This window comes from Eleutherodactylus coqui, chromosome 7, assembly GCF_035609145.1.
Source record: "Eleutherodactylus coqui strain aEleCoq1 chromosome 7, aEleCoq1.hap1, whole genome shotgun sequence".
Classification (NCBI taxonomy): Eukaryota; Metazoa; Chordata; class Amphibia; order Anura; family Eleutherodactylidae; genus Eleutherodactylus; species Eleutherodactylus coqui.
In genome coordinates this window covers 120568113-120594769 of record NC_089843.1, presented here as the reverse complement: position 1 = coordinate 120594769, position 26657 = coordinate 120568113, and the positions used below count along the sequence as shown (strand labels likewise).

The 26657-nt window shown below is 41.8% G+C and overlaps 1 protein-coding gene across 2 annotated transcripts in view; it reads right to left on the bottom strand.

Annotated features, from left to right (window-relative positions):
* The window catches only part of PDGFC (platelet derived growth factor C), a 226591-nt gene that overhangs the window by 5975 nt on the left and 193959 nt on the right, over positions 1–26657 (bottom strand). For both annotated transcript variants that reach the window (XM_066573598.1, XM_066573599.1), the window contains one exon: positions 7900–8107. In XM_066573598.1, coding sequence (XP_066429695.1) covers positions 7900–8107 — 208 coding nt within the window. The remainder of the gene's footprint in view (positions 1–7899; positions 8108–26657) is intronic.

Sequence of the window (26657 nt, the reverse complement as noted above, 5' to 3'; positions counted from 1 at the left end):
CCCTAGAACTCCCACTCTTGTGATTATGGACGTTCTGGTTGACACCAAGCAATCAGCTATATATAACATATCCTCTGGATAGCTGATAAGTTAAAGACAAACTAAAATTCACTGAGAAAGTGGTTTCTTAATTCCCAATACACATGTAGAACAACAGCTCCAGGTCCTGAGGTGCTAAGAAAAACACTATTTTGAGCTTGCCTGCTGCCTGGGAACCAAAAAGAGAGAGAGCAAGTGAGACAGTAGCACGTAACCATGAATCCAGACTCAGTCAGACCACCAAGATTATAGTGACAGAGATTTGTAAGTGAGGTCAGCCTCAAAAAAAGCCGAGAGTGTGCATGCTAGCAAGGACTTATAAGTTAGCCAGCAGACCTGCTGTAGTGTTGTGAGGGCTTGAGCATTGGTGAATTGAACAATAGTCATATTTGTGGGGCTAGCACAGCTTAGTGTGAACTCTCATTTGGACATTTTCCAAGACCAAACTTGAATATTGTGGAAGTGTATGCAAATCATTTCCAGTTTGTGTGCAGAGGGTAGTCTTTTTTGTTAATAAAATGTGGTAATTAGATTGCGATCCACAAATTGCCTTTTTCATATTCTCTACGAAGTGTGAAACATTATTATTCCTTGTTGTGGATAAGGTAATAATTTGAATACCCATCTAGCCACAGTCAGGAGTGAGTAATGGTACCGGTAAAATTGGTTTGCTTCCCAAATTAATCCCATTGTTTGTTTACAGTTACTTGTTTAAAATAAGTTTGCTATTTTTTGTAACTCTGTCGTCTGCATCGTATCCTCTATATATTTGTGTATCATACCAACCCGCAATACAGAATACACAAAAAGCACATAACCCAAACATACGGCTGTCTGAATGGGCTCTTGCTCATTTTCTTTCATCGAAAACAGGGAAGGGATCCAAGAAAAATTACATTTATACAATTTCTCCCTGCAGACCCGACAGACATGATGACGCTGCAGGTAGTAATACTGTGTGAGTTCTGCTGCTCAGTAATACAATTCACCTATTAAATATCAGATCAATGTGAGTTGAACACCAGAGGTCACATGACTAATCGCTATCACTATGGACAGACCTGTCCGTGGGCTATACCATTCTACTGTGCAGATATGGGCCACAACACTGTAAAAAGAAGTGGAAAGCGGACAACCCCTTAATAATGCAAAAAAACCTTACTAAATTAGTGTGTGTAAATTAATAAGTGAGAATACAGTGTGTATACTACTCTTTAGAAAGTGCCTGGGTAAAATTGGGTTAACCCTTTGCAATCCAATTTTGGATTCAGAGTTTCCTAGGGGGCTTTCTCTTTCTGCCATTATACAATGGCACCATCTGCTGGCTAGAGCCAGTACTGCAGTATGTGACATGCCGGAGAGGCCCCCCAACAACAGAGCGGCCAGTAATATACAGTACTAATACCCTGCCGGACGTCTTCCAACATCGGAGCTGTACAGCCTTCAATCAGAATGTCTTTAGACGTCAGACAGTGGATTGGAAAGGGTTAATAATAAGTGAAGAGCAGTACTGGGGATGTTAATAAGCAGATGGAATGGATTTAAGAGATGAGTTTTCTCCAGTTATCAGTGATACAGTAATGCCTGTCCGCCTCAGCCTGCTAACCATACATGGATATATAATGTATCTGCATAACACTATAATCCTAACCTGCGTCCAATAATATGTAATTTCATCTGATGTATCTATTTTATCAGTATTTTATTACAATGACAATATGTAGAAGTTGATGAAGGGGTCTATAAATGTAGCTCCATTGTACTTGTGCATATTTGGCTTTACTTCTATTCCCTAATGTACTGTGATTCCATATTTGAGTGCGCACCAAGAAGAAGGTGGGAGCAGTCAGATGTGGATTACCGTATAAATTCTAAGAACAACCATAAAATGCACAGTAATTGCCAAGAAGTCTTTCGTGGATTCCTGGCTGTGAAGACCCAACTAAAAAAAAGAAAAGATGGCTACAAATGTAGCAGAACTTAATCTGTGATTTAACGGTTTGTTTCGTGCATTGCGGTTAGGCCTTGTTTCAGTTACGTAATTGGTTTGTATGTTTCAGACTTTTTTTATAAACTGAGATCAGAAATCAATGCAAAAAAGAAAACATATATGTGTTTCAGCATATTTTTACCTGGTTTTGACTTTAAATAATTCTGAATGAGGGCTCAGTCACAAGGGCGTTTTTTTGCGCGACTAGCGGATCGCGGATCGCATAATCGCGTGACTGAGGCTGACGATTCGCTGAAAAATCAGCACCTAGCAGCGTTTTCAGCGAAAGGGCCGAGCGTTGCCCGCTATCCTCTGCCACAGCTGTGGCAGAGGAGAACGATGTTCGCACAATAAATTCAATGGAGCCGGCAATACAGCCGGCTCCATTGAAAGCAATGGGCTGCCGGCAAGCGCTGCATGAATTTTCGGGGAAGGGCTTAAAATATAAGCCCTTCCCCAAAAAGTATCCTGAAAATGTGTAAAAATAAAAAAAAATGTATACTCACCTTTTTCCTGCAGCCGGAGTTCAGCCGCGTCCGGCTGGCAGTTCTCCTGAACTGCTCTCTGTAGTATTCAGCAGGCGGGGATTTAAAATCCCCTCCTGCTGAGTGGGCTGCCTCTGATTGGTCACAGTCCTCACCATTCAGAGGCAGCTCTCACTCACCCATTCAGCTGAGCGCTGTGACCAATCAGAGGCAGCCCATTCCGCAGCCGGGGATTTTAAATCCCTGCCTGCTGAATACTACAGAGAGTAGTTCAGGAGAACTGCCGGCCGGACGCGGCTGAACTCCGGGGACTAGACGTCTTTCTAGAGCGGAAGGATATTACAGGATATAAACATTAGGTGACCAGCCGGTTGTTGATTGGGGTCTTACAGTCAGGTAGGAACTATCAGAGGTTATGGAGTCAGCTTCCTACTCACAGCAACTCAGTGCAAAAGTGCATTGGCCTACAGAACAGCTGATCAGTGAAGTTGGCAGGTGGCAAACCCCAACAATCTATTTTGATTTATGCATTAATAGTTTGCAGCTGACCACCCCTTTAAGAATTCATCCGTAAAGTATTGCAGAGAAATGGCTGAAAATAGCCCATTTTGGCTTTTACTAGGCCCATAGAAAATAATAACATACAGTACTTCAAACTTCTTCCTATAGATGTTTTTGACTAAATGATATTAACCCTTTGCAATACAATTTTGGCTTCGGGGTTTCCTAGGAGGGAGCTTTATCTTTCTGACATTATACAATGGCGCCATCTGCTGGCTAGAGCCAGTACTGCGGTATGAGACATGCTGGAGAGGCCCCCGACAACAGAGTGGCCAGTCATATACAGGAAGAATACCCTGCCGGACATCTTCCAACATCGGAGCTGCACAGCCTTCAATCAGAATGTCTAAAGACGTCAGACAGTGGATTGGAAAGGGTTAAAGGACATTATAGAGAGTCCTAATATATACTGAAATGGTGCCCCCTAGGACAATGAAATGGAATAAGAAGGTATATATTTGGACTCCAAAACTGGTTCTGTGTACACAGCAGCTTCTTGCCTGCTTTGCTTCAAACATGCTGAGACTTGTTCCAGTGTACATCCAGTCATCTGTTTTATAGAACGTGGTGCTGGAAATGCTTTTCCTCGTGATTTCTTCTATTCTTCTATTCCGCTAACATATTTATAAATGACCCAGCGAAGCAACTATGGCAGATCCTGCTTACATTTCAAACATTCTCACCTTTCAGAAAAGATACACGATTCCCCCAAGACATTCGCATAGTCAGACTTGAATAGTACGTCAGTGACAATGATGTATTGGCTAGAAATACGTGAAGCGACGCTTTGGCGCTGATATTTACTGACTGTTTGTGAAAACAGATAACAGAATATTTTTGTACCCTTTAGGGACTTGGTGTATTCTGAAATTCCAACCCATCAAATACAAATTGAATTTTACTTCAAATTAAGCTAAATCCGTTCAAAATACCTGATCCTCAGAGTTTACACGGGGCATTTGTTATGTCCTTCTTAAAGGGCTTTTCCAGTGAAATACTATTGATGATGTACACTTAGAATAGCTCCCCAATAGTTGATCATCTGGGATCTACTGCTCAAGATCCTGGCTTATAAAATGATTGGTGCTTGTAGTTTTATGCTCAACTCTCATTAAAATGAATGGGAGCAGGACCTGCAGTTACAAGCACTGGCCACTACACAGGAGTTGGAGCAGCAGCTTCCACTCCGCCCCCTGTGTGTTGTAGTGGCGGCAGTGGGCACCCTATCAGCTGATGGGGTCCTGAGTGGCGGACGCTGGCCCATCCACTTTTGATGACCTATCCTGAGTATAGGTCATCAGTAGTATTTCTCAGGAAAACACCCTTAATTAGAATTAGTTTGATGTCTAAAACTTCGGCAAAAGAGATTGCAACATGCACTATCTTGATGCATATTATATGTTTGCATATACATCAAGATAGTGTATGGGGATTGACGGCACGCAGCAAGTATGCAATTCCTTTTTTTTACTTGGGGGCACATGTTATCTATGTGCTCCTTGCTGTCCCCACATGCAGATCACTGATAACACTGATCTAATGGTAGCAGCCCATTAGATCCCTGGTAGCAGTCATCTGTATTCACAGACTTGCACAGAGGATGCACATTGTGTCTTCTCTGCATGCTTCCTCGCCTCCATATGAAGAAGGAATCCCTCTGATGTCATTGATGATATCACAGGCTTTCCCAACAACCACTCAAATGTGGAAGTGCTGCTTCCACATTCAGGAAGACAGCGCCTAATATAATAATTTATATATATCTTTGTGACAAGGAACTGATTATTTCAGTTCTCTACCACACAAGTGGGTTGGGCTGTCAGTGTGACCGCCCGATGCTGCCCACAATGTACATGAGCGCACAGCATCATCAAACACAGCATATAAATGAATGGGCTGCAGGCACATAGATCAGCCACCGGCTAGCCCGTTTATTTATGTCGGCTGGTCAGGAAGGGGTTAAAGAGATTTTCTAACATTTTAAAAAACTATCCTATGGCCAGTTAACTACAAAAAACAGCATTCACCTTTTTTATATCCCGCAGCTCCAATGCTGCCTGAGCTCTGGCAATGGTCATATGTTGTTCATCATTCCACATGACCACTAGAGCCAACTGCTGGCTTCAGCGATGATGTGTGCATCATGAGTCCAGTGATTGGCTGCAGAGGTCATGTGAATGATGAACATCACATGACTGCTTCAGGAGCTTCCGGGATTGGAGCATTGGCGCTGGAGCAGCAGGATTTATGAAAGGCTAGTACTGGTTTTCAAAATGTATAAACATGTTGGAAAATTCCTTTAAATTTAGAGCATTTCTTAAAGGGAGTGGCTAGAATTAGAAAAAAAAGGGTGTGCCTTGTTTCCAGAAACAGCTCCTCTTTCTCTGGTCAGCTGAATCACATCACTTTAATAGGGAAGTGCGGCAATACTAGACACATCCATTGACAAGAGTGGCACTCTTTGTGGAAACACAGCAGACCATTTTCTCAGATCCTGGATACCCCATTTAAGAAAAAACAAAACTGTAGGTGTTTTTACTGTAAGTTAAAGGGGGGCTATCCTGGTGACACATTTCTTTTTAACCATAGTCTTTGCAGTTTTTCTTTATTGCTTGGGCTCCCAAAGTGACCCTAACCTGATTGCTTTGTCAGTTTTTGCCCTTCCTAACCTGTTTTACATTATGGCTTGATTTTTACAGAGATTCCCTTTATGAGCCTTTAGAACGCTCAATATAGATGGTTGAGTTGATAACTTTCCGATTTACAGCAAACTAGTGTCCAGTGGTTTGTGGTTTCAAGAATCAATTGAGAATACATTTTTGAGAGATTAGTCAACTGCCCCTTAGAAGCACGCTACAAACTGCTGCTCATTTACCGTATTGTCTTATGAGCAAATAGTCATAGTAGACTCCTGCAGAAACTGTAGTTCTATTTTTCAATCATCATCTTTGTTAGACCCACTGTAATACAATCCATTTTCATCAAAATGAGTAATATGTTGTGACGGCACCATCACAGTCACTGGCTCAATATTTCCTTACCAGGTTATTAAAGAGCTTTAGCCCCTTAAAGAGGTTGTGCCAATTTCTAAAGTTATCCTCTATCCACAGGATTGGTGGGGATCCGACATCTGAGAGCCTCACCGATCCTAAGAGCATTAATCCATTTGGTTCCTAGGTGAATGCAGCTGAGGTCCTGCAGGAGCACCGCTGCTCCATTCACTGGGGGACTGACCAGATGCCCATTCTTGTGATCAGTGGGGGCCCCATTAGTCAGACCCCCACTGGTAATAAAATTATCCCCTGTCCTCTGGAGAGATTAAAAATGTGCTGATCAGAAAGCAGCCTTAGTGAATTGAGTTAGTAAGCTTCAGACCTGATAAAGCATCTAAAAACTGAAAGGACCTTTAACCCCTTGAGTGGCACGCCCGGAAAAGTTCCGTGACGAGCTCCACTGCTCATAGTGACATAGCCCGGAAGATTTCGGGGCTATGCATCACTATGGGAGCTGCAGAGCACAATGCCACAAGCTGTGACAGTGTGCTCTGCCTGCACAGTCCCACAGAGAACAAAGCAAGGGCTTTGAAAAACCAGCAGAAGATATTGCCGACATGTCGCAATGTCCTGCTTTGTTTACAGGTTGCCATAGAGACCATCGGCTTGTCAGAAGCAAGCCGATGGTCTCTGTGGCAGGGAGAGCTGGTTGTTAGCTGTCAGAGGAGAGCTAGGTACTAGCTCTTACAGCAGAGATCAGAGAAAACCTCCGATCTCTGCTGTGTTAACCCTTTACATGCTGCAGTCTATGTGACTGCAGCATGTAAAGGGCTGTCACTGCAGCATGTAAAGGGCTGTCACCATCGGACCCCTGGAATGTGATCAGGGGTCCTGATGGGTCCCTGTGGAAGTCCCCTAAAGGGACAAAAAAATATAAAAAAATTTTTAAAAAATTTAAAAAAAAAAAAGTAAAAAAATTATTAAAAAAATTAAAAAAACACTTGTCTCCCTTTACTTTGTAAAAAATCAAAAATACAATCACACATGTGGTATCCATGTGCGTCGTAATGACCCAGAGAAGGAAGTTAATACATTATTTAACCCCTTAATGACATGGCCCCTTTTTTTCTTTTTTCCCCATTTATTTTTTTCCTCCCCCCTGTTTAAAAAATCACAACTTGTCCCACAAAAAACAAGCCCTTATATGGCCGTGTCAATGGAAAAATGAAAAAGTTATGGCTCTTGAGACGCAACTGCAAAACTAGTTGAAATTCAATGATTAGACCATTTTAAAAAACCTGCCCTGGTGGGCACGACAGGGTGGTAGGAAACCTGCCACTCAAGGGGTTAAGTACTGCATATATAGACAATGCGTAGTAATGATAATGGCCTACAACTTCTACAGAATGAGGTTACATTTTATAAAAGTCATGGAATAAATAAAGATGACATTATGGACATAGAATAAAGTGTAACTATTTCCCTAAAATGGTATTCATAAATAGTTATTCAAAAGTTTTCATAAAAGAAAACTAAAATGTATCTATGCAAGACAAGCTGGTTTGGCCATTGGTTCACATTACAGACCTCTTGTAATGCTATACTTAGACAGGAATAGAAAGCAACTAATCATCATGCGCACTCAGTAGGCTCCCATATACCTCCAATGATTCACTGACAACAATGAAATAAGTAATGTAAGCGAACAGCCGAAGTGATGTCTTATGAGTCAGGTATTGAATGTATCATATACAAACTGATGTGGGCACTAATAAAGGACTGATTTTAAAAGGGTCTTACGTCGACATGTTATACAGCAGGCTACACATACCTCTGGATTTTCTGCCATGGATATAGGATTTCCCAAGTAGTTGCCATGATGGTCTGTATAATTCTTCTAAGTCCAACTGCCATCTATCTGGTTCAAGATATCGCATTACTTCTTCCACAGTCCCAAATTGAGCAACAGTCTCACTTAGTAAATCTAACGGTAGCGCTGATGGGGGTAGAACTGAGGGGACAACTGGTTCTGCCTGTTGCTGTGAATAGAAAACAAACATTCAGATACTCAAGAATAACTCAATATTGTAGATTTATTGTACGATTCCTACAAAATGCGTATATATATATATATATATATATATATATATATATATATATATATACACACTGGGTGGCCCAAAGCATGTATACAGGCTTCAATACTGATTATTTATGCAACTTAAAAAAAAAAATCTGAATTGAAAGATGTCAGTTGTCACACAATTGCTAGAGCCACTATGTGGCTATCAGGAGACTCAAATAAAATGGCGGAGACACACTTTACATCCCCTGTGGACACTGTAACTAATGTTGTTTGTGCTGCAGTTCATTTAAATCAGAAGCATCTGGATGGTAATGGCGACCACTTTGAGAAATTAAAGGCTTTGTCCCACTTCTCGCTGTTTTGCTGCAGGAAGCAGACAGCTCCGTACATTGTGCAGTGGCCCCGGAGGGTACTGCAGCCTGAGTCCCATTCACTTCCTTTGATGTATATATATATAAATCTGGTAATGAAGCTTTTAGCAGACATTCAGATATTTTGAGGAATGTTGAAATGTGTATAATTTTTTTGGTCACTATATATATATATATATATATATATATATATATATATATATAAAAAAAATATATATATATATATTTGTCAACCACATTAAAATAGGGTAGCTATAATATGCAATTGCAATCTCCAACAGCATTTACATGTGACATTGGCTATCAGTAAATTCTTTTCACCAATAAATAGAACCAAGATGGCATTTTCCACCCGAGAGGGCGTTGAATGACAATATTACAATGTTTACCTGTATCTCCCTTTGCAGGAGTTTTGTTAATACACAGAGCACATTAGATTAAAGGGACGCTGTACTTTAAAGAAAAAAATGACTATTAGAGAATTCTGAATTGATATAGGTGGTCTACCTTTCAGGACTATCATTTATTTGCCAGGCTGGAGAGCATCCATTAAAAACATCTCTTTCTATGTAAAACCTGGATGTCTATTAAGTACCCAGGCATCCCTGTAACTTTAATGAGCAGTGTATTATTCTTCATTTCACATGTAGTGATGTTGCAGGTGAATCAAACACTTATTCCACTACAGCTGACAAATTGAGATTTCAGCAGTGGTATTCTGCAAGAGAAGCTTGTAGTTGCAAGCCATTTATGGCATATATGAAAAGTACCATGATGCTTATTATGTACAGGGGTGGACATAGCCAGCAAGTGGAGCCCCTGCCAGAAAAGTATTGGACATAGGCTGCTTGCTTGCCAATAACTCTTTCTAACAATCTACCAGTAATTCTGAGCCATGAAATTCATTAGCTCAGTCCTTTACAAGCAACCTAATAAACCATAAGAAGCTGTTCTTAAGTTGGAAGTGTTGTACATATGCTATGTCTGCCCTAAAAGATCTAGAAATGCTCCGTTGATACCTGTGATAAGATGACCGACTAGAAATTGTCTACTGTCTAAATACCTATGAAATACACATCTATATATATAAAAGTGAAAGCCCTCACTCACTAGCTCACTGACTGACTCACCACTAATTCTCTAATTTCCCGATATTGTACAAACATGAAATTTGGCAGGAGCATTCTTTAGGTCCTAAATAGGAAAAGTAAAGGGGTCACAATTCGATTATTCAATGCTAAGTGCAAAAGTTTTGGCGCCCCTGTGTTATGTACCAAATCCAATTCTCTAACTTCCCGATGTCGTACAAACATAAAATTTGGGATGATCATTCTTTAGGTCCTAAATAGGAAAAGTAAAGGGGTCACAACTTGAAAATCCAATGCTAAGTGCAAAACTATTGGTGCCCCTGTGTAATGTACCAAATCTAATTCTCTAACTTCTCAATGTCGTACAAACATGACATTTGGCACGAGCATTCTTTAGGTCCTAAATAGGAAAAGTAAAGGGGTCACAACTTGATTATTCAATACTAAGTGGAAAAGTATTGGCACCACTATGTAATGTAACTTCCCGGTGTCATAGAAACATGACATTTGGCACGATCATTCTTTAGGCCCTAAATAGGAAAAGTCAAGAGGTCCCAACTTGATTATTCAATGTTAAGTTCAAAAGTATTGGCACCCCTATGTAATGTACCTAATCTAATTCTCTAACTTCCCAGTGTCGTACAAACATGCAATTTGGCACAAGCATTCTTTAGGTCCTACATAGAAAAAGTAAAGGAGTCACAACTCGATTATTCAATGCTAATATCAAAAGTATTGGCACCCCTATGTAATGTAACTTCTCAGAGTCGTACAAGCGTGAAATTTGGCGCGAGCATTATTTAGGTCCTAAATGAGGAGTGTGGGAGGGGTGGCACATTCTACAGAGGGACATCAGTACATGCAGCCTGAGGAGAATCTAATGCTCCTCTATGTATATACATATGTTATTTCTTGGTCCTTCTAAAGTAACCTTGACTTCATAAAATTTTCTGTGCAAACAACACATAAACACCTGTATCAAATTAAATCGGGCGAGGCTGGGTATATCAGCTAGTATGGAATATATCAGATGCACCAAGTGAGACGAGTTTAGTTAATTTGTTTATCTTGCCAAAACTTGCACAAGAGGATTGGTGGCTGCTCCATTGGGTGCATATGAATGTACTAGCTTCTACTTGTTAGAGCATTTGTTTGGTAGCAACTAAATTCTGGTCCTTTTTCTCACACGTCATTGAAACAGTGAAAATACCTGTTCTTTAAATGACTCTAGATGAAAAAAAATGTGTTTATCATGTATGCTTGCTGGACCAGCATTTTTATCGAACTATATAAATGTTATTGTTTTTTTTAAATGAGAGCCCGTAAATTAAAAGTAAAAGTATATAACATACTAGCTTATAACTAATGGTAGAAAAAACCCCAAAACTTAAGATATTTGTATACACCCAAGAAAATGTGATTTTGCATTTAATTTCTATTAAGCATTTCCCAAGAAATATAACAACATAACTCTCATAGAAAACAACCGTGCCTTTGGCCATTTATTAAAGACTTTGTGCTACTGAATATTACTTTAACATTTGGCAGGGCTAAAATCTGTGAGGCAAATGCAAGCTGAAGTGTCCAAGAAGAATAAAGTATATTGGCAGATTCATCATAGAGCCATGCCTTGAATAGTAAGGGGATTTATAGAATCTGCTATAATGTTAATGCCAGCTACTATATGATTCTTGTATGGAGGCAGAGGAGGCGAGCTGGTGGATCCAAATCATTATTATCAAATTCATTTTCCCTCCATTCTATAAACTATTCTCATTTATAAAGCAAATGACATTTCCAGGAACCAGCTCAATAAATGTCTGAATGTGAAAATGTGTTAAAAATGCGAAGTAGTTCAATGTGACTAGGTTTTAGCGTGCATCATATAAAAGAGCTAGTGTTTATCCCATCACATTGGTGTCTAAATCAGACAAGTGGCGTAAACCATTGGGATTACCAGAAAATATATTTCATTAAACAGTGTAAGGGAAAAATTCATTCTACATTACTAACATAAGATATATCGTGAATGTTTAGCACTTCCAGACTTTTTTCCTATTTCAGTGAATATTTCGTCAATTATAACCAGACAAATGGAAACAGGGCATTATTACCCTATTGGGTTTGGAAAATACTCTCATTGCCAAAAAATCAGGCACCTAGAAGGAGTTGTCGGAATCTAATGAAACTTTCTATGTGTGATTGTAGTGTTGATATAAGTAAGTGATTACAATATCAGATCAAAAAGGATAATTTATTGCGGAAAACTGAACACTTGAAGGGAATCTCTAGTACCCTGGTGGGCCGCCTCTAGCTTGGATGCAGCATGTGATACAGGTGGGCATGGAGGTATACAGGTTTTGTCTGGTATCCCGGGGCATATCGGTCCACATTTGCTGTAACTGAGCCTGTACATCATGACAAAGCTAGCTTCCCAGATGGTCCCATATATGTTGTATTGCCGATAAATCTGGTGATCAGGCAGGCCACGGAAGTGTGACACTGTTGTGGAGGCTCCTGTGACATTCTTGATAAGTGTGGTCAAGCATTATCCTGCTGGAAAATGCCGCGTTCTGCGGTGCTGCTGCAGGCTGTCGCTCCCTCCTGGTCCCCGGCAGAGCATTGCTTTCTGGATGCAGGGCTTTAAATCCCCGCCTCTAGAAAACACACGTGCCTTCAGCCAATCACAGCCAATGACAATGATGTCATTGAATGGCTGTGATTGGCTGAAGGCACGTGTGTTTTCTGGAGGCGGGGATTTAAAGCCCTGCGTCCAGAAAGCAATGCTCTGCCGGGGACCAGGAGGGAGCGACATCCTGCAGCAGCACCGCAGAACGCCAGGGGAAGTGAATAATGATTTTTATTCTTTGCTCCGCTGTATTCCCGGCGTATAAGGTGACAGTTGGGGGGTCGTCTTATACGCCCCGTCGCCTTATACGCCGGTATATACGGTATATATTTTTATTTTTACACATTTCTGGATGAATTGCAGGGAAGGGCTTATATATTTAAGCCCTTCCCGACAATTCATCCCGCGCACGCCGGCAGCCCATTGCTTTCAGTGGAACCTGCTGTATTGCCGGCTCCATTGAATTCAATGGGCTAACATCGTTCTTCTCTGCCACAGCTGTTACAGCTGTGACAGAGGAGAACGATCTTTATGCTGACAGTGCGGGGGGGGGGGGCACTCTTGCCGCTATTGTGGCTTAATAGTGGGACCTGGGAACTTCAGATGCAGCCCAACATGTAGCCCCTCGCCTGCCCTATCCGTTGCTGTGTCGTTCCCATCACTTTCTTGAATTGCCCCGATTTTCACAAATGAAAACCTTAGCGAGATCTTAGCGATATACAAAAATGCTCGGGTCGCCCATTGACTTCAATGGGGTTCGTTACTCGAAACGAACCCTCGAGCATCGCGATAATTTCGTCCCGAGTAACGAGCACCCGAGCATTTTGGTGCTCGCTCATCTCTAATCACAAATCATAATTATCACCCACCATGTTTTTATTTAATAATCAGTTTACATAAGCCATTTTTAAAATGAATGCCATACACTTCAATGTCCTAATGCTAGGATGGAGTACAGTCCAGTGTAGGTCCCAGCAGAAGTTGCCAAAAACGGCTTTTTAGTTAGATAACCTTTATTGATTACAGAGCTTCCACTAAGCCTTTGAAACCTGTACAGGATTTTCCTCAGTTGTGGTGATGACCGATTAGTAGAATAATCAGTTTGTGTTAGTATCGGGTTGATTCCAGGAAAATCATTGTGAATCAGGAAGGCTGATTCAGACTCCCATTAAAGTCAATGAGAGTAAAAACTGGATTCACTAATATTCCATCCAGAAGGTCCCCAATGCAGCCAAAGTACCCCAAATTGCATATGAATACAGCCACACATCTGGGGAACACTGCTCCTACCAACAATTGGTCAAAATAGTGTACAGTGGTGTAGGGGTCATTCATAAAACACAGGCGCAACTGAAAACAAAAGAAGGCCCACCTAGGGTTTTCTGGATCAAAAATTGTGCCAAGGAAGACAGTAGATGTGCTGCTTATTTTAAGAGCAATGTCATACATTTTACAAGGAAAAAGCCTGTCATTTGAACATAACATTCAACCATGGGCCTACTCCAAAGAATAGCTATAGAGCTATCAAAAATTGTGCCAAGGAAAACCACATGTAACATAGTAGCATAGTATGCAAGGTCAAAAAAATACAGCCATCCAGTTCAGCATAATACCCTACAATGTTGATCCAGAGGAAGTAAAAAAAACACAATGAGGTAGAAGCCAAGTTTCTCAGTTTAAGGGGAAAAATTCCTTCCTGACTGCAATTTGGTAATCGGAATAATCCCTTGATCAACAACCCTTCAGAAATTATTGATTATAATAAATAATATTGTATCACTCAAGAGAGATGTCCAAGCCCCTCTTGAAATCGTTTATCAAATTTGCCCTCACCCCGTCCTCAGGCAGCGAGTTCAATAGTCTCAGCACTCTTACAGTAAAGAACCCCCTTCTATGTCGGTGTAGAAACCTTCTGTCCTCTAGACGCAGAGCATGCCCCCTTGTTACAGTCACAGTCCTGGGTATAAACAGATGATGGGAGAGATCTCTGTATTGTCCCCTGATGTATTTACACATAGTTATTAGGTCGCCCATCAGATGGCTTTTTTCTAAACTAAATCCCAATCCCAAATCCTAAATAAGCCCGCACATTCCATTAGGAAGGTATTCTTCTTGTTTTAAATTTTACAAAGACACATTCTGTCAGGTGAAAACATCCCTCAAACATGGGCCTGCTACTACTCTTCCTCCTCCAAAGGAAAGCAGTAGAGTTACCAAAAATCACGCTATTGTTCGTGTATTTTGTCCCTGTGCAGTCCATGTTTGCCATGGGTTGCACACAGACAATACACAGACCCATTGACTTTTCAGACACATCATTCTTTTACAGGAACCCATGAAAAAAAATCCCAGCATATCCTATTTTCATCCATATCCGGGACAAAAGTAAGACATGCAATGCCCGATACTTGGGGGCTTGGATAGCACACGGACCTGGGTCCTTGTGCTGCCTGATGTGAGCTGTGCCCAAGAGTCTTAGGTGCAACTCATACACGTGTGTAAATAAGCCCAGAGTTTCACAACGGAACTCAATATCAGTAAATCAGAGGTCCAACCACCATATAGCTATATTAAGAAGTTCATCAGCACAGAATGTTGGGTCTAAAAATGACATGATGTTAAATGCTGATTAGTCTCCGTAAAATAAGTCCAACTATTGTAAGCATTAATATGAGATATAACCAATGGCAGATTCTTAGAGCATTCTAAAAAATATTATACTAGAAGTGTAGACATTTTTGGTCACTGTTGCAATAGACATTGTACTTACAATATACTTAACGTAGCCCAAGAACATTGCATGGTATTTACTCTACTGGCATCTATTATCCAAATGTCTTAACCTCAGTGACCATGCACCTTGCTACAAGCAGATAGTGTTCGACTTACAGACTATCCTCTACTGTCTTTGTTTTGCCCAATGAGTTTAGGAATGTTACAGATACACAAGACCTGCAGACAGAAGTACACCGACATACAATGTCCATCAGAAATACGGCCACGATCTACTGAATAAACAATTCACTAAGACGGAAACACTTGGAAGCCCTCCAGGCAGTACAACGGGGGAACAATGACAAACAAGACATGCACATGTCTGCTTCTTGGCTCACATTGTGTTACGTGGACTATGACTTGCCGACTTGCCAAACAAATGTCGAAGACTGTATTTTTATTTTACATAGCTTTTTATTAGGGTTGCGAGTAGTACATTGCTTCTGTTAGATACCATTGTGAAGAAACTCTATTGAATTGTACAATCCTCACAGTTTGACAGAAGATATTTCACACTGAGAACAGTTCTATTCATTCCCATCCAAAGCACTGAGGACATGTTGACAAGATACTGTATTCCACGCATCAAGTACTTTATATATGTGTTTTCTTCATTTCTTAGAATGAATTTCAAATGCAGTCATAGATTTTTATAGATCAAGTCTCACTGAATAATGATAGCGTGTCTCAATACCTGGTCAATAAATGGAAATATATGCGTCTTTACATTCAGAGGTTGAAAACCTGGCTGGATGTCCTAATGATACAACTGCAGGTCAGGTGAGCTCTGAGCTGTGCACCTATTTCAGACAGAAAGGACAGTCTCACACGAAGGGGTTTGAATTGCGGAGTCCACGATTCTTGCATTGAAGTAACCCATTATTTTCAATGGGTTAATTTACATGAGCAATTTTGCGCTCACACTAGAGATGAGCGAACGTGCTCGTTTAGAGCAATTACTCGATCGAGTAACTGCCTAATCGGGCGAAAAGATTCGGGGGGCACTGGGGGTGAGCGGGGGTTGCGTGGGGGATTGGGGGGGGGGAAGAGTGAGAGAGAGCTCCCCCTGTTGCCCCCTGCTACCCCCGCTCCACCCCGCCCCCTGGCGCCCCCCGAATCTTTTTGTCCAAGTAGGCCTTTACTCGAAAAAAGCGATGCTCGATCGAGTAATTGTCCTAAACGAGCATGTTCGCTCATCTTTAGCTCACACCCATAGTGCAAAATCTAAAAATTAAAAAAGGCATTTATTGTGATGTGAATCGCACGTTTTTATGAGGAATCGCATCACCGAAGCATGGAAATGGCTGGTTTAATGAGCACGCTATAGGTCTGATATTCTTCGGCCTATATCGCACTCTCCCCTTGTAAATACAGCCTGAAGATTGCAGGATAGCCAGAGATGGGAACTGGAACAAACAGATCTGTGGGTAGACAGAGAAGATCAGCTGCAGGTAATACCCCCCATCCCCTCTGGTACAGGGACAGGAACCGGAGGGTTACTTTAAACATTGTGTAAATGCTCGCCGACATGACCGCACCATTACAAGAACTTAAGAATTCAGAGGCCTAGCTAAAAGCTCGTGGGCCCGGATGCAAAAGTTCGGCATGGAGTCCCTCCCACAACTTTCGTCTGCATCGTTGGCTCTCTTAAAAAGCCCATCAATGAAACAATAGTAGGTGGGGGCATTGCTAGAATTCTAAAAGATTAGACAGAGGCTAAATGTAGGGGGCCCTAATGCAAAATCTGTAACCATCGGTGTGCCATTGATAACAATGGTGTTTTCCTATATGACAGAGGGGCCTTTGGGCCCCCTAAGGCTCCAGGGCCTGGGAGCAACTGATACCTCTGCACCCCCTATAACTACACCCCTGTAAGAATGTATCTCTTGTTAAGGTACTGAAATCAAATAAGGTGAATGGCAGATAATATGCCATTTTCATCAGTATTAATACTGTAAAGAAAAACACATTTGTATAATAGATATGGATCCGAAGGTATGGAAATACTGGCCGAGCGGGCAGTGCTGAATATTACATAGAAGTCTGCATACAATGTTACACAACTGCAGCCAAAATAAGGCAATAGTGCCATAACCTGCTCCTTCTATACTTCTGCATTATACAAAATAAGCATTTACTAAGGTTCCCTTCGCATCAGCGTATTTGTACGCACAGTATGCAGAGAATAGATGGGCACACAAAAAGGCTTTATTCATTATGCAAAACCAAAGGCGTGTGCAAATGCTGGTGTGAAGGGGGCCTAAATGGAATTACACTTCACCTTTCTATATCAGATAGCTGGTTAAGGCATTGTCGCAATGAGCTTTCAATATCAAGCGGTTCAGTTTAGGACCAAATGCATCAAAAGAAGATCTAGCGGAACTTTTTAATACATAGTTGCATTTCTGTTAAAATAAAATACTAATTGACTTTTGAGTTACTACTAGAGAAATAACTTCAAAGAGAACCGTATAGAAATTCTTTTGATCAGTTGAGAACAAGCATAAAACATTTATTCTGTAATGTCACCACTGATAGAATAGATTACATATAATTACTGCTTTGGCAACAATTATTTTCTACCAATACATCAACTTCAAGAACTGACCGTTCACTTCCAGTGTTTTATATCAGGGTGGGATGTAAAAGACTGGAAGGGAACAGTCAGTTCTTGAAGTTGATGTATTGATGTAAATTGACAGGAGCTATTGTCACAAGATAATCAATGTTATTCACGTCACATATCAGTGGTTTTATGGTATGGGTGATTCATTTAGACAGGAATCTAACCTTGAACTCCACCTTGTTAATGTTATGAAGCATATCAGTAAGTTACAATAAATTACACAGCCACCAAAACTAAATGGCGCACATTCAGTACAAGGGGCTCTCCAATTAGTATAAGGGGCCCGTTCATAGAAGAAGACACATCAAATCCAGAATGTGCTACACATACGGACGTGGATTAGGGGCTGTTCTCAGGCGGGTTGATCCAATTACACACAGACTATTTAATTGCATATAAGGACTTCGAGCATGATGGACTGCCCCATGTTGGGTGGCCCAATCATGCCAGGCAAGTCATCTTTATTGTATTCTGAGTACCTACCCCGTATATAATTCTTCACCCCAGGAGTGCTAACTTTGTTTACATATCGACTTGTGGTAGGTTGTACTTGCTAAAGCTCACCTCCATTTGTTGCACAAAAAACTAGTGTAATTGCATTAACGATTTTATGACAAATAGATGATAGACCATGGCAAAAACTGGGGCACCAAACATCAACACAACAGCCTGTGGTTTGCAGATATAGTCTTGCAACAGTTGTGCAGCATTATTGTATGCGCAGTCCTATGTATGGACACCACTATTCAGCACTTTTATAGGATACTGTTTGAATCGGTTCAGAAAAAGGGCGGAATGCCCCAGAAATTGGTAATTTTTGTCCTACAAGGGTGTAGGGTGGCAAGAATAACCATATAAGCATTTGGAGGTGCTGCCAGCCTAGAGTTGTGCCTCAACTGTGGAAGGTGGGCATGATATGTACTGAGAGGAAGAAGAGGAAAATACTGGTTTGCAGCACGACTTTCCAGGTAGAAACAAGCAGGAAATAGACTTATTTCTTTATTAAATGAAGGCAGCAACAAAAGATGCTTTATGGAGCATAAGTCCCTCCCTCAGTAATGCTGTAGAAGGCACGACTCTGGCTGAGTAAACACTACTTAGCTAAGCACTCATATCTGTTCTCCACAGGTGCATACCTAAGTAGTGCTACTCAGCCAGAGTCGTGCACCCTACAGCATTACCGAGGAAGGGACTTATGCCCCATAAGGCATCTTTGGTTGCTGCTTTCATTTAACCTCTTAAGGAGCAGGGTTTTTTTGGGCCTGAAGGACCAGACACTTTTGAGGGATTTTACTCATGTGGTGGTTTTACTGCCCTATTTTTTTTCTTCAGCTATGAAAATTATTTTTGCTGCATTATTTTCTCTGTGACATATAGTGCTATTTTTTTATAAATTTTTTTACAGATTTTTTTTCTTTTTATTGGCAGTAAAAAGCTAAAAAAAATTTTCTTTTTACATTTATAGTTTATTTTTAAAATTAGTATTTAAATTTCAATTTAGTGTTTTACCTAAAATAAAGTACATGAACGGGTTCCTCATTTTGTTTCGGAAATTTTGATATATATATAGTTTTGCATTACAGGGTATGGTGACGGTTTTGGTTGGCATCGGCTTTGGGTCATTTTCTTTTTTATGTATATATTTTTTCTTATTCTGTAAATTTTTTTTAATCTTATTTTTGTAACTATTTATTTTTACCATCTATGACCCCCATAATGTCATATAAGACCTCTGGGGATACATTCACATTTTTTTCTTTTTTTTTTTTTCTGAATTTTATACTTTTCCACTATAACTGGGGCATACAATTAATGGCCAAGAAAAGAACTAGTAAAAATGAAACCACTGAAATTTTATTGAAATCAGTGGTTTCGTTTTGTCCCGTCATGCGACTGTGATTATCACAGCCGCATAATGGGAGAAAGCCACATTCGTCTGAATCCACCCGTGCTATGCATCACTAGTCTCAGACACTACACCCTGTCCACATGAGCCGTGCTGGCCAGTCAGATCAGCGTGTAGTGTCTTAGACTACTGATGTATAATACTACAGATTGTGCAGCAGGTAGTCAGAGAAGAGGTGCAGCCATCTTTGTCTCTCCAGGCCCAGTGGGTCACTTTAATATCAGTCAATGACACATGTAGAAAAGTGTTTTTTGACACAAGAAGCACTTCGGCCTTAACACAATTTTCATATTAACTTCTGTGTGTGTTCCAGCTCATCTACACTGTTTTCCGCCTGCTGCATAGCACACCCGACTTAGAGGAAGCCATTTTTATACATACAATACAAAATGTTAACGTGAATTTTAGTTTGATGCTTCCTATAGTTAATAATATGCAGATGATGATTGCTGTGATGGAGGACCTGTTCTTAATCTTCCTTGCTAACTACCGTACCACCATGCTGCGCGAATTATCGCGTAATTCACAAGTAGTTAGCAACAAGGATTTCTTTTATAGCTGCCCATGAAATATGATAAATATGACCTGGAAAGTATGAACACCAACTCATTTATTTAAAGAGATCAGGATGTAAGATTTGCAAGAAGCAGGTAAACATCTGGCAAGGAATAAAAAGTGGCACGCATACAAAGAAAATAGTATCAAAGCCAAAGTAGAAATGAAGACCTGCTCCTGGAATAAGAAGAAAGCTAATTATTTCTCATTATTACATGGAAAAAGACCAAAGTCCTGGCACTGAAAATATAAGACCATGGGCAATACAAGCAACCACTCGACTCCCCTTTCCCTTACCTGTGGATAGATGTAAACTGTTCTAGTCTGCCACAATTTAATCTGAGGAGGCTAGTCTGAACGGTAAGCTTAAATAGAGCCAAATATTACTTTAGAGAATGTTTTGGGATTCTAATAAACCTTTGGTTAAACCTAATACCCGCATATAAATTCACTAGTGTACAGGTTTGTAAAGAATCCTACTGGCAACAATGGCAGCGCTTTAATTATTTCCAGTTTTCTTATTTGTAGTCATCAATAGTCAACTTATATATACCGGTAGTTATTTGGAGATACACCCTCCAGAAAATCTAATCGGTGTGTAGCAAGAAAACGGCTCTACAAAAAGATTGGGATGTTTTATTTCAAATTTAGTTTCAAGGATTTTTATTGGATTATTATAAAATACAGAATGGCTATAGAGTCCAATGAATCTCCGAGCAGGGAGTTTAAAAAATTAACACGAATTGTTTATAGTTTTATCGGGAGAAAAAAGAACATAGTAAAGACGAAGAAGAACAAGGGTGACTATGAGCAGACTCATCTTCATAGGTAGCATTGTGTCAAATAGAGAAGGTCAGGACGACAAAGAACAAGATGGCTAGATACAATGAAGGCCACCACGAAGATGTCAATCGCGGAACTGAAAGAAGTGGTGAAAAACTTGAATGTGTGGAGAACACTGATCCATAAATTGACTGAAAGTCGGATGCGACTGAACGTATATTGATCATCAATCAGATGAATAGGTAAAGAAATAAAGGGTAGCAGAGAATAATTCTTCCAGCAGGGACGTATCAACCATGAATAGGTATTAAATGTGGAGAAGATAGGGCAATATCAAGATGTGTAGACCAAGCAGTCCAGGTCTTAAGCAACAACTCCATCTTATTCTCCCTCATAATAGATGGAGCATCAGACCACAGACCCTTGCCGTAACCACCTGAACGGAGAGGGTTAGAGAGAGAAAGCTACATGGATTTTGGCTGCCATGCAGATGATATGCACTGATTTTTGCTCTTGGTTGTTAAATTCAGGCGGTCTATCCACCAATAGAACAACGTAGGGGGTGAGTGGGAAAGTCTTATGCAACATTCTCAAAACAAGGTTATCAATCTGTTCCAGAATGATCTGATACTGGGGCAATTCATTTTATTTCTCATTTAAAGGAAAACTATCAATATGTTTTTCCAGGGCCATTGCATGGAGTCTTTCTAATGTCTTGCCAATTTTCCATAATGACAAACTATATGGTGTTGCCAGGCTTAAAGAGCCAGGGTAGATGCCCTTAGTCTTGTTAGTCATTGACCCAGGTGTCTAGGCCATGACTGCTACTCTACTAATATCTATTATATATCTTTTTCCCCCACAGTCAATCAAGTTTATGTAGATTCAGACAATGTCGCTAATAACCAGTGTGAAGCTAAAAGGCCATATAAAACATATCCCTATTTATCAGATTAAAGTGGAATGGGCATCATAAAGAAGAACTGGCATGGCCAGCATGCAGTGCCACATTTTCCCTCCAACAACTTAGCTACACATGTTTCTTTCTGGCTACAATAGCCAATGACCTATGATTAGAGAAGCCTGACAGAACGTCAGCTGATCACCATATACACTTATGTTCAAACAGGAACACCGACTTAGCATATCAGAGCCAGCACTTGATTAACCAATCACAGCCATTCAATGATGTCATTCAATGAATGGCTGTGATTGGTTCATTAAGCGCCAGCTCTGATTGCCTCAGCTGTGGTGCCCCAGAACCAATCACAGGAATCTCTTGCTGAAGGCGGGGTATTCAAGCCCCGTTACCAGGAAGAGAATGCTCTCTCAGTGCTAAGGACTATACATAAGACTGCTGGAGTGCTGCAGCCCAGAGAGAGGGACCAGAGCCGTTCCTGCAAGGTGAGTATTGTTCCTTTTTTTCATGTAGTGTAGCTAGGACTTATTTTCAGGGGAGGGCTTATATTTCAAACCCCCTGAAAATCAGGGTCGAACTTATGTGATGTTGTGCTGATGCATCACAGAGTTGATATCACAGAATAGTGAAAGAGAAAGCATGGAGAAATCTACAAATCAAGATAGTGTCTGATACGTATCAGACAGGGAGCTGCACTGCATGGAAGTAACTGCAATATCTATGAGAGATGTCGAGAATGTGAAAGACAATCAGGTGAGGGGGCAGAGATTAAAAAATGTTCTAATCAGAGTGGCCCTAAAGGAAGGGATGTCTTGGAACCAAACTATCATCGGGAAAGTACCTTTTAGATTGAGGTAATTTCATCAATTAACTGGCTTCTCAGAAAGTAATTTAGGGGCTGGAAAATAGTAAATAACATTTGCAGATGGGTTCAAGAAAAAGTTTATTACTAATGTGTGCCTTATTTAGAGTATTCTATGGGGACAATGTAACACAACATTAGGTCAGTGTTTTTTTACCATATTGCATTTCTTTTCCAGTCTAGTTCCTTTGAATCTTAAGTATTAAGTAATCAACTGTTACTTTTTATTCTGTTTCATAATGTCCTTTCCTATAAACTATTTCAAGACCACAGTAATTTAATAAAGCGGAGAGTTTAGTATCAATTCCAGCTTCTAAATTCATTGGTTGTATGGAAAGACAGAGTTTGACTAGCATGCAAGGTGAAAATACAGTGACCTGAAGCCACTAAATGGTTTTGACTGATCTGTGCATTGCCTACAGCTTGCTGTGTCTGAAGAAATTCTCTTTCCAGACTCCCGCATTAGTAAATTTACACATACTGTAATGTATTTTTATTTTGGTTAGAAACACTGCATGTGGCGCTGAGAAAAGTCGATGATATGACATATTAGAGATTTCGGAACTTTTAAGTAAATGATTTAATACAGGGTAATGTTTGCAGGCTGGAATGTGCATCTCTGAGACGAATGAGTAAATATCAGCATAATCCAAAAAGGTTCTATAGAAAGCTGTGTAAATACATTAGTGTACACTGCTGAATGAAAAGGCGCATTTGATCCAAGAGTCTTATTGGTGAAGAAAGGTACATACAAGGGTAAATGCTGCTTAAAGAAAATGTGATGTCATATGTCAAATGAAAGGGAATCTCTTATGAGCTCCATAAACTTAAGTAATGAGCTCATAGGAGTTGTGGGTCTGAGTCTGGGAATGCCTCTCTTAAACTTACCTTCCACACAGTTCGCCAGCAAACCCACTGTTGCATGAATGATGTGGATAATGTAGGTGTAAGTTCAATATTAAAAGACAACTTCAAATCTCAATGGCATAGAAGAATTTGAGAGTACAAGTTTATAACCATCTTTGACATGCTCAAGAATGAAATTAACATTGCGAGTGGATTCATGCACCATTGGAGAAATCTATAACAAAGATAACACACTGGCCTGGTGACCCCCTAATACTAATTAGAAATTATAAAACTTTTACATTCCTTATCAGTGGACTAATTAAGTATTTATTTCTCTATAGTTCTTGGATTTTTTTAAAGTGCAAATTAATCACATCCATGTCTGTGCCTTTTCATATGTATGTGTATATATATGCCTCTTCGAATGTATTCCATAAAGCCTGAAGAAGAACCCTGAGTAGATTTGAAAGCTCGCTATAGCTTGATTTTTTTTCTTAGCTATTAGAAGGTAATAAAACTACAAGATTACTTGGTTTCTCTTGCTGAGACAAACAGTTCTGTCATTACATAGTAATCTGTCAGAACCGGCAACTCTCGGGGCCGCCGTGCCCGCACCACCGGTCCGGCCACCCGGGGTACAGGAGCGCGGCGCAGAGGTACCCCGGTTCTTGTGATCTCCCCGGGCCGCTGTAATACTGGTCGCCGCCGGGTTGCTAGGGAGGCAGCTGGTGCTTCTAGTCGCTTGACTACCAGGCTGGCTTCCCTAGTAACTGTCTGTGCAGTGAGACTGGGGGCGTGCCCCCAGCACCGCCCTGATTAGCCCTGCTGCTGTCAGGCTCCCCGCCCCAATCAGCTTCTGGGGCGGGAGCGCTGACAGCATTTAAATAGGTGTGTTTTCCTCTCAGGCCTTGCCAGTGTTAGTTTGGTTCTCCAGCTGCACCCGCGTTTATCCTGACTGCTCTTGTGACCTCGGCTTTTCTGACACCTGCTTTTGGACTTGACTACGTTTTTGCCTGACCCCTCCGTACTGCGTACCCTCTTGTTGCCTACCCGGATTGTCTGACCATTCTACCGTTGCTTGTCTCAGTGTCTGTTTGTCTCCCGTGTCCCGCTTCCCTAGTGAGGGTAGGGACCGTCGCCCAGTTGTCGCCCTGGGGGTTAGCCCAGGGGGGCAAGTAGGCAGGGACAGGGGTTGCGGGATATCTCAGGGACCCCCATATCCCGGACACTGTCCTGACAGTAACACTGGCCGAACTAAGGTCAGACCCTTGCATCCGCCCGGCAACTTTGAGCCCCTCGATGGAGGCCGTGGCGGCTGTAGCGAACCAGGTCCAGGTCCTTACGACCCTTGCCCAGGACCTAACAGCCCGCTTGCAGCCACGGGAGCAAGTGGCAGCTGCAGGTCCCATGCAGCCCTCGTCCGCTCCAGGAACGATGTCAGAACCTCGAGCCACGCTTCCGGATTGCTTCTCCGGAGAGAGAGATCAGTTTTTTGCATTTAGAGAGAGCTGCAAGCTCTACTTTGATCTCCGCCCCCACTCCTCTGGTACTGAATACCAGAAAGTGGGAATCGTAATTACCCGCCTGAGGGGAGAGCCCCAAAATTGGGCTTTCTCGCTACCAGCTGGCTCTCCAGCCCGACTATCCCTTGACGCCTTTTTTTCCGCCCTGGGTCAAATTTATGACGAACCCGACCGGGCGGGCTACGCAGTCTCCAAACTTCTGGCCCTGCGCCAGGGTTGTAAGATGGCGGAGGACTACTGTTCCCAATTCCGTCAACATTGTACGGAATCCCGGTGGAACGATGCCGCCCTAAAAGACTTATTTTTGACCGGTCTGTCTGAGGGTCTCAAGGACCTACTTGTGGCCCACCCAGAGCCTAGAACCCTGGAGCAAGCCATGTCACTGGCTATTCGAGCCGACCGACGTTTGAGGGCCAGACACGCCGCTCGGACCACCCCACTCCCCACGTCTACTTCTTCGACTGACCCGACCTTTTACCCTCCCACCACCGAGGCCATAGAGCTGGGAGCCGTGAACCCCGAGCAACGACGGGAACACCGCCTGAAGAAGAACCTCTGCTTCTACTGTGGGGAGCCGGGTCACCGCATTGCTACCTGCGCTAAGAAGCCACGGCAGGAAGAACTCCCGCTCCTAGGCAGTTGTCGGGGGGACTGTCTAGGAGCCAAGGTACTCCCTGTGTTGTCCAAAATGTTAGTGCCTTGCACCCTAGAATTTCATGCTTTCCACCGTACTGGGCAAGCCTTTGTTGATTCGGGGGCTGCGGCTAATTTCGTTAACTTTAATTTCGTTGCTCAACTGTCCGGGGTTTTGTTACGTTTAGAAACTCCGATTCTGGTTTCAGGAGTGGACTCCACTCCTTTGCAAGCAGGGGTGGTTAATCTGGTGACCCCTGAAGTAAGGTTTACTATAGGAGCCTTACACGTGGAAACCTGCACCTTTCTAGTGATGAGAGATTTGTCTGTGGACGTCGTCCTAGGCCTCCCCTGGCTCCGGGAGCACAACCCGGTAGTAAATTGGGACACGTTGGAACTGGTAAAGTGGGGTCCCCGCTGTGCCAATCACCTTTGTGCGGTGAAGGTGGGAATCGCCACCTGCGAGGGGAGCCCCCTACCAGAATACCTCTCCGAGTTTTCTGACGTGTTCTCCAAACAATTATCTGAAGCTCTGCCCCCTCATAGGGAATGGGACTGTAAAATAGACTTGATTCCTGGGGCCAAACTTCCTAAGGGCCGCATTTATAACGTTACGGTTCCAGAGAGAGAATCCATGAGGGACTACATCCAGGACAGCCTGGCCAAGGGGCACATCCGGCCCTCAGAATCCCCGGTGGGTGCCGGGTTTTTCTTCGTTGAGAAGAAGGATGGGGGTCTCCGGCCCTGTATTGACTATAGAGAGCTAAATAAAATCACAGTCCGAAACCAGTATGCTCTTCCACTCATTCCTGACCTCCTCAACCAGGTCGCTGGTGCCCGATGGTTTTCTAAACTTGATCTCAGGGGAGCATACAACCTCATCCGCATTCGGGAGGGGGATGAGTGGAAAACCGCCTTCAATACGCCCCTCGGGCATTTTGAATACCTAGTTATGCCTTTTGGATTGTGTAACGCCCCCGCCAT